Here is a 9757-nt window from a genome sequence, read left to right as displayed (position 1 = left end):
TCAGGTGGTCTGGTATTCCTATCTCTTTCAGAATTTTCCAGTTTGTTGTGATCCACACAGTCAAGGCTTTGGCATAGTCAATAAAGAGAAATAGATGTTTTTCTGGAACTCTCTTGCTTTTTCCATGATCCAGTGGATGTTGGCAGTTTGATCTCTGGTTCCTCTGCCTTTTCTAAAACCAGCTTGAACATCTGGAAGTTCACGGTTCACGTATTGCTGCAGCATGGCTTGGAGAATTTTGAGCATTACTTTACTAGCATGTGAGATGAGTGCAATTGTGCGGTAGTGAGTGTTAGTGGGCTGAAAAATGGCCCTCCAGTGGTATCAGGATCTCATCCCAGAAACCCTCATCAGGAGAAGGAGTCTGCATCACCAGTGTCCTCACAGGAGGCAGAGGGAGATTTGCCTCACACCCAGAGGACAGAGGCAGAGGTTGAAGAGATGTGGCCACAGGTCAAGATGTTCCAGCAGCCTCCAGAAGCTGGAAGAGGCAAGGAACAGTGTGGTCTCGCATATACTTCACTTTCAGCTCTCAATACTGACTTCAGACATCCAGCCTTCGTAACTGTGAAAGAATAAACTTCTGTTGTCTTAAGTCATCAAGTCTGTGGTACACTGTTACAGCAACCAGGAAACGAAGGCCCCTCGTGAAACAAGCAAGTCAGTTGCTCTCCAGTTAGCAAGCCTCATCTACACAGAGCTTCCCATCTTGTCGGGTTCCAATCTTAATATATGAACAGAGAGCCAAGAATCTACAAACATTTGAGGAAAGATTCTGATCTGAAGGAAGCAAACATATACAAAGGAACTTGGAGGAATAAGAATGTAGAAAGTTTAGGAAAACTTTTAAAAACAATATCCTCGGAAAGTTAAGTTATTGTAACCATAATCTTAAGGACAAAAGATTATTTAAAACAATGTTTTTTCGGATTTCCCTGGCAGTCCAGTGGTTAAGAATCTGCCTTCAATGCAGAGGATACGGGTTTGATCCCTGGTTGGGGAACCAAACTCCCACATGCCAAGAGGCAACTGAGCCCGCTTGCCGCAAAGACTGAGTCCGCACACCGCAAGGAGAGATCCTGCATGCTAAAACTAAAACCCAATGCAGCCAAAAATCAATTAACTAATTATTTTAAATGTTCTTAGGGAAAAAACTCCTGGATAGAAAAATGTGATAAGAGAGCCTTCAAGGAGATGGAGCCTAGTTCCCTGGAGCCCATGTGGGCAGCACACAGCAGCATTTTTTTCAAAAGGCACAGAGAGAGAAAAGCAGGGGGAAGAAAGAAACTTGGCAAACACTACCTCTGCTAGGCAGTCAAGGTCAACATCAACAGCGGTAGATCATGTTGATAGCACGTACCTTGACATATGAAGAAATGGTAGTTAACCTCTGAGGTCTTTCTCCCCAAACCCATTAACTCCAGTCTAATCATAAGAAAAACAGTCAAATCCTAATATGACATTCTACAGAATTCCTGACCAGAACTCTTTGAAACTGTCAAGGTCATTAAAAACAAGGAAAGTCTGAGAAGTTGCCAAAGTCAAGAATAGCTTAAGGAAACATGACAGCTAAATATAAAGTGATATTCTAACAGAGTCCTAGAACAGAAAAAGGAAATTCAGCAAAAGCTAAGGAAACCTGAATAAACTATGGGCTTTAGTTAATAATAATTCCTCAGTATTGGCTCATTAATTGTAACAAATGTATCACATTAATGTAAGAAGCTAAAAATGGAACTGCGTGTGAGGCCTGTGGGAACTTTCTGTGTTATCTTCATGATTTCTTTACAACCTAAAACTGTTCTTAAGAAAATAAAGTGTTTTTTTAAAAAAAGATGATAATAGATGTGTGAAAGTAAAAGAAAAGTTGGAAGACAGAGTTGAATCAATCCTCTAGAAAATAAAATGACTATAAATAGATCGGATAGATAGGAAAAGAAAGACAATTAAAAGAATTAGACCATTAGACCCAATTAGCTGACAAATAGGTGTCCCAGAAAGAATGAAGAGCAGAAATGAAGGGAATAAAAACATCAAAGAAATAATTCAAGATTTCCCAGAAGGACGTACATTTTCAGAATGAAAGCATCCAGAAAGTGCTAAGCGCTGTGAATAAAAAGAGCAACCCCATGAATATATCATTGTGAAATTTCAGACAAATGGTGATCAAGGTGGTAAAAGTTTCCAAAGATACAAATAAAGTCATAGTAAACAATTATCAGAGAGGAAAGACAGGGAATCCAAACAATTGAATTTCTCAACAGCAATGTGGGAAACCAAGAAAATGGACAAGAATCCTCCAGATTCTGAAAGCCTTGCATTGAGATAAGGTCAGAAGACAGAGGAGCCATGGTGACCAGAGTCCCTCCTCTGATCCATTTTTTGATAATGTGCATAAGAGATTTTGTTGTTTGAAGCCACTGAGATTTGACTTACCCAAACCCAGTGGGTCTCAAAGTGTGCTCCTCCGATCAACAGCAACAGCATCAGCATCACCTGGGACCTTGTCATAAACTCAAATTCTCAATCCCACCCCAGGCCTCATGAAGCAGAGGAGCAAGTTTTATATCAGAAGAAACAATGTGGGATTTTTAAAAAAATATTTGTCTTATTTGATTTTTGAATGCTTTGGTGCAAAGCTTTGGGCCTTGTGGCTCCTGTTTAAGACAGGCTTAACTTATAGGTGATTTAAAAAAAAATTGGCATACAAAATATAGATTTACCTGATCTGTAGGATTACTAGATAAAATACAAAATGGCCAGTTAAAATGAAATTTCACATGAAAATTGTATGGTATAAGTATGTCTCATGCAGTATTTGGGATATGAATGTGTGCTAAATCGCTTCAGTCCCATCCAGCTCTCTGCGACCCTATGAACTGAAGCTCCACAGGCTTCTCTGTCCATGGGATTCTCCAGGCAAGGATACTGGAATGGGTTGCCATGCCCTCTTCCAGGGGATCGTCTCAACCCAGGGATCGAACCCTCATCTCTCATGTCTCCTGCACTGGCCAGAGGGTTCTTTACCACTAGCGCCACCTGGGAAATCCAACTGGGATATACTGATACTAAAAATGTATTTCTTGTTTATCTGGAATTCAAATGTTAATGAGTATCCTGTATGGTTATCTGTTAAATCTCACAACATTACTTACCTGAAATTACCAGTGTTCTGTAACCAACATGACTTCTCACTCCCTTGAACTCTAAGAAAATAAACATCTATTTGCAATCCATACAGTGATTCTGTCAAAGAATACTGCAATTTGTCTCCTTAGCTATTTATCCAGATAGGCAGAAAACATATTGCTGGGATTCTTTAAGCCCTGCTATTTAGTTTCATCCATGATTTTGCTTATTTTGTTCTGCCCTGGGGGGAGGCAGAAAGACCACCAAACAGAAAAGAATAATATATGCACCAGGCAATTTGTAGTCAGTAGAATCAAGAAATCTAATAACATATTCCAGTCTGTCTTGAATTAACTGTATAATAATCTCTGCTTCAGCCTTCTCACCTGAAAAATATAGAAGCTACCTTTGCCCAATTCTCCCCAAAAGAATCTTTGAAAGTTCACTTAAATGATGTCAATAAAAGTACTTTGTGTAAATCACTTGCTACATGTCTGACTCTTTGGGACCCTATGGACCGTAGCCTGCCAGGCTCTTCTGTCCATGGGATTCTCCAGGCAAGAATACTAGAGTGGGTTGCCACCCCTCCTCCAGGGGATCTTCCCAACCCAGGAATCAAACCCACATCTCTTAAGTATCCTGCATTGGCAGGCAGGTTCTTTACCACAGGTGCCACCTGGGAAGCCCAGAGAAGCTTTGGTGTTTGGTCGCTCAGTTCTGTCTGACTCTTTGCGACCCCATGGACTGCAGCACGCCAAGCTTCCCTGTCTTTCACCATCTCCCGGAGCTTACTCAAACTCATGTCCATTGAGTCGGTGATGCCATCCAACCATCTCATCCTCTGTTATCCCCTTCGCCTCTTGACTTCAATCTTTCCCAGTATCAGAGTCTTTTCTAATGAGTCAGGTCTTCACATCAGGTGGCCAAAGTACTGGAGCTTCAGCTTCAGCATCAGTCCTTCCAATGAATATTCAGGGTTGATTTCCTTTAGGATTGACTGGTTTGATCTCTTTGCAGTCCAAGTGACTCAAGAGTTATAGTTCCAGAGGAGCTATAGTTCCGTAAATTTTTGAGGTAATATTAACATTATAAAACTGCAACCAAATACTAAAACAAAGATAGCCTTTTTTGGCTAAAAAAACTAATTATGAAATTAAATGTTTTAAAGTTTTAGGCAAAATATCAAAGGAGATGATTTTGAAACACAATAGAAATCATTTTAAAGTTCATTTAAAACAAATCAAATACATTTTTTGTATTTTTTATTTTGAGAAATCAAAATACATTTGATTTGATTGTGAGAAATCAGATACATTTCTTTAGAAAGAGAGAAGGAAAAATGTCCTACCGGATATTAAAACATAAATACACAAAAAGTAAGAGAGACTTCCCTAGTGGCACAATGGTTAAGAATCTGCCTGCCAATGAGAGAACACAGGTTTGATCCCTGGTCCAAGAAGTTTATACATGCCCAGGGGCAACTAAGCCTGTGTGCCACAGCTACTGAAGCCCACACTCTAGGGCCCGGCTCTACAAGAGAAGCCAGTGCAGTGAGAAGCTCGTGCACCGCAACTAGAGAAGAGCTTGCGTGCAGCAGTGAAGACTCGGCACAGCCAAAAAATAAAGTAAAAGAAAATGGTATCAATGCAAGAAGCAGACAAATAGATGAAGTGAATAGATATCCTGGAACAGACCTATCTTACTCACAAGTCAATAGTTGACGAGAAAATTATTATAGGAATATGTAGTGTTAAAGAGTGGTTTTAGAAGAGCGAATAAAATGAGATCCTTACCTCACACTTTACACCAAACTCAACTCCAACTGGATGTGAGAAGAAAGAAAAAAGAAATATTAATACAACTGGAAGAAAATAGCAAACATTCATCTAATCATTGGTAAAGAGAGGATTGTACCATCTCTGAAACAGATGGAAGAAATCACAGAATTTTTTAAAATAGATTCAACTACCTAAAAATGAAAATCTTTGGTATGCTAACAAGGAAAATAAGAAAGCAACTAATAGAAGTTTTGAACTTTGAATAAAAGATTAACATCTTTGATAAAGTATGTTTATAAATCAAAATATAATATGTGGTTTAGGGTGGTTATATGTGGTTAAACATGAAACATTCACAGGAAAAAAACAGAGTGAATTAACACACACATTCAACCATGTTAATTATCCAATCAATAATCATAATTTAAAATAATCTACCATTTTTTTACCTTAAAAATCAGCAAAAGTTCTCATTTTTAGTAAGAACTCTCAGTGTTGGTAAGAGTGTCTGATGCACAGTGCTGGTTGATGATCAGCAATGCACTAGAAAGTCACATGGGCAATATACAGAAATAATTTTTCTGCGTTCATATTATTTTGATCTAGTCATTCCATTAGAATTATCCTAGATTTTACTAGATTATCCTAATCCTAAATTCGGGAAATTTATCCTAAGGAAACTGTCCTTTTAAAAATGTATAAAAATGTTCATCACAATGTTTTTAAAATACTTCAAAAATTGAAAACAATATGGAAATGATAGAGCAAATTATGGCACAACTACTCAGTGGAATTTTTTATAGCTATGTCAAATTCTATTTATAAAAGGGTTTGTATTAGCATGCAAAATGTTTATGTTATAATGGAATTTGCCCCCAAAAAAGAAAATCACAGCAATTATGTAAAAAAATTCTAAGCCCAGAATCTTGAACGAAGAAACATAACATGCTAGTTATCCTTTTATGGATCTTCACGTAGGGCTACGTTCTCATTCTTTTCTATTTCTCCATATTAAAAACTTTTATTGTGGAAAAATGAAATTAAGCAATTAAAATTTTCCATGTGTGCATGTCTGTGTGTGTCTGAGACTGTGTATATGTTTATGTCTCTGTGTGTACATATACATATGTCTCTGTAAGTGTGTCGGGGTATTTACATGTGTGTGTGTGTGTGTCTGTGTATGAGCATCTGTGAATGTATTTGTGTGTATGTCTGAGTCTCTGTGTATGTGTGTGTGCACGCCCACACCCACACCTCCCGTCCTGTGTGCAGGTCCTTCGGAGTGCTGCTATGGGAAATCTTCTCTCTTGGATACATGCCATACCCTAGCAAAAGCAACCAGGAAGTCCTGGAGTTCGTCACCAGTGGAGGACGGATGGACCCACCTAAGAACTGCCCAGGGCCTGTGTATGACTCTGAGGATTTTCTACAATTTACTAAGCACAATTTTCCTTTTCAAAAAATATCTGCAGCCACATATGCATTTTAATTTTTAAGATGAAGGAACAGATGGCTGACCTCATTTAATATGCCCCAAGATAGGAGTGTGTCTGTAGTTTCAATGAGATGGTTTATTCTTACCTGCCCCTTGACAGCAATAATGCCACACCCCAAAAGGTACACATTGTCTGGATGGAGGCTGTGGACTCACCAGGCTCACTGGCCTCAGGCATCTCCTGGGTCTGTGTTGTGGGCTCCGTCCCTGCTGCCTTACTCCACAGGTCTTGAGTCTCCCTAGAGCATCTCTATCCCCTGGGTTTTCTGCTGTCCTGTGTGTCTCACCACGGACCTCATGCAATCCACGGGGTCGCAAAGAGTCAGACACGACTGAGCAACTGAACTGAACTGAACCGATCTGTCTCACCTCCTTCCCACAGACAAGACAGATGGGAAATACAGTTAGAATATTCTGCCCCAGAGGTGACGGTAATTCAGGAATGCAACAAATGAGCCCTGTGTGATACCTTCACACCCTGCCCATCAGCAGAGGGCGGCACGTGCAAACACGGGGACAAGATGAGTCCCCACCCTAGAAGACAGTGCTGTTCCAGTCCTATTAGAAAAGTGCTGGGGGGAGGGCGGGACTTATTTTTCATCCCATTTTTCTTGATTTTAATTTATGTCCTTGTTCTTTTAGATACCGGATAATGACCCAGTGCTGGCAACATCAGCCTGAAGACAGGCCCAACTTTGCCATAATTTTGGAGAGGATTGAATACTGCACTCAGGTATACACATCCCCCCCACCTCCTTCAGCTAGTATTTATATGGAAAAGTCTTGAAGATGGCAAATGCCAAAATGTGAAATAACAGTTACACCAGCCAGGAGAAATAAGCTATGCTCTTGAAGATGAATGTTAATTATCTATAAGTACAATGAGTGGTATCTCAGTCTGCCTGTTTTGTAAACAAATACTAGTTGCTGTCGCTTAAGAGGAGTTGAGCTGGGAGAGGGTCTGTCCAAGCCACGCAGCTTCCCGAAGTCCTGCTGGTCCCTGTCCAGATTCCACTCCCAATTCCGTCAGTAAGGACTGCCTTTTTCCTGTTTTGATGTTAATAGAAATGGGGAGATTTTCAGCAGATAACTATGCCTTCTACCTCCTCAAGAGTGGAGGCCATCAAGTGAGAGCCCTGGCCCCCAATCTCCACCGTCTGTGTCTGCACCATCCTCGGTGGAGGGGTGTGCTCCTCTACTTCAACGTCTCAGGGACCTTCACACCGACACTTCTCACCTCCAGGCTGCGTGAATTTCTTTCCCTCTTTTTTGCCTCTCATTCTGCCAGAATATCAGATTCTGGAGAACCTTTTAGAAGTCAGACAACAAACCGCTACCTCTCTAAATTCTCTCTCCTCTTAGTTGTAACAATAGACATATACATTTTCACACTGGAGTCACCTCCTGTCCTCATGATTCCATTCTTTTGGGTCCTTTGAGCTCAGAAAGCATTTATCTATATAGACTTCAAGTTATTTGGGGTTTTTTTTGTTTGTTTTAGAGAACTTGATGTTCAGTGGCTTTTAGGTTATTATGTTGTAATATTAATGGGATGCATCCACTTAAGTACATATACTTTGGAGTAATTTTCTTCTCCAAAGCACATAAGATCCCTCTTAAAAGCTGGGAGCTCTGTACAAGCATATTTTGAATGACTCATTCTAGAAATTAATAATTAATAGAGAAGGAACTAAAGACTAAAGCAGAGAGAATTAGAAGGTAGTTATTTTTTATGCTTAAACTTTTTACTGATGAATACTGGACCTATGTGCTTTTCTATTAACCTGAAGTGATGGTTTTCCCAATTTGCACAAAATAGTACAGGATTAAGTTTCCCCAACTTTAAGCTTTCTTCCACAAATCTTCCTCAAATCTCTAGCAGCTGCCTTCTGCTTTTCTATATCAGTCTGTCGCTGTAAAAATGATCTAGCACAGAGTTGATTTTGTAAGTGGTTTTCCTCATAGCACGTCAGTATTTCCTGGGTTTCATCAGATCCAAACTTGTTGAAAAACCACTGCATTGTGATATCAGCATGTGTAATGAAGTGATGATATAACCCAGAAACGTTATGATCCAGTGCAGCCTCCATCCAAAGGTGATGGAAATGCTAGGAGAACCAGAGGTTAACCTTGTCAGCCAGCATGGTGTGTCCCTCCTCCCTTCCCCTCCCCTCCTCTCATTCTCAACAGACACATTTTGAAGTCAAACATATAGATTTTTTTTTTTTTTTTTTTTTACGTATTTCACTGGGAACTGGGCTTCCCTGGTGGCTCAGAGGATAAAGCGTCTGCCTGCCATGTGGGAGACGTGGGTTCGATCCCCTGGTCGGGAAGTTCGCCTGGAGAAGGAAATGGCAACCCACTCCAGTACTCTTGCCTGGAAAATTCCATGGACGGGGCCTGGTAAGCTACAGTCCATGGGATTGCAAAGAGCAGCACACGACTGAGCACACTTCACTGGAAACAGACTGTAACCATTTTAAAAAACTAATTTATAATTTTTTAAATCCATTCGTCTGTAAGTTTTGCCTAAAGCTGGTCTCTGCAAAGCCTTTCTTTCCTGAGCCCACTCCCCTTCCCCAGGTAGTGGGGCCGCTTCTGGGCACCCTGTCCCAGCACGCTCTTCTATAATAGCGCCTCTCCTCCAAGCTCTACAAAGATGAGGACGTTTTCGCACGTGTTTCTTATTCTCCCGTGCTTACAAATTAATATATTCCCAGTAAACTCTGAATGGTTTCCTCATCTGTTAAGTAAGTTTGGATGACATCATCGCTAAGGTTATCTTCCCATCCACACGTTTGGCCTGTGGTTCAAAGTCTCCATCCGTCCATCTCTCCCGCCTGTAGGACCCAGATGTGATCAACACCGCTTTGCCGGTAGAATACGGGCCCCTCGTGGAAGAGGAGGAGAAGGTGCCCATGAGGCCCCAGGACCCCGAGGGAATCCCTCCTCTCCTGGTCTCGGCAGCCCAGGCCAAGCGAGAGGAGGGCCGCGAGCCGGCCGCCCCCGCCGCTCTGCCCTCGCCTCCGCCCGGCAAGGCCGGCAAGAAGCCCGCGGTCGCGGAGGCCTGTGTCCGAGGCGGCGCCCGGCCGCCGGCCGTGGAGGGGGGACACGTCAAACATGGCCTTCTCGCAGTCCAACCCGCCCTCGGAGCTGCCCCAAGTCCAGGGCTCCAGGAACAAGCCCACCAGCCTCTGGAACCCCACCTACGGCTCCTGGTTTACAGAGAAACACACCAAAAAGACACTCCACCGGCCAAGAAGGAGCAGCGCGAGCCGGGGCCCCGGGGGGCGAGGGCGCCCGTGCTGTCCCGGCCCCGCGCCCGCCGCCCGCCACCCGGGTGCCTCGCTGCTCC

General features: G+C 42.0%; 1 protein-coding gene across 1 annotated transcript in view; it reads left to right on the top strand.

Moving 5' to 3' along the window:
• Positions 1 to 9757, top strand: part of ALK (anaplastic lymphoma receptor tyrosine kinase) — a gene marked incomplete at its 5' end in the record, with an annotated part of 508673 nt that overhangs the window by 498685 nt on the left and 231 nt on the right. The window contains 4 exon segments of the mRNA XM_010840704.1: positions 6180 to 6314; positions 7045 to 7135; positions 9249 to 9518; positions 9520 to 9742. Of these exon segments, the coding sequence (XP_010839006.1) occupies positions 6180 to 6314; positions 7045 to 7135; positions 9249 to 9518; positions 9520 to 9742 (719 nt within the window).

Source organism: Bison bison, unplaced genomic scaffold (genome assembly GCF_000754665.1).
Source record: "Bison bison bison isolate TAMUID 2011002044 unplaced genomic scaffold, Bison_UMD1.0 scf7180017864145, whole genome shotgun sequence".
Taxonomy (NCBI): domain Eukaryota; kingdom Metazoa; phylum Chordata; class Mammalia; order Artiodactyla; family Bovidae; genus Bison; species Bison bison.
This window is presented reverse-complemented; position numbering and strand designations above follow the sequence as displayed.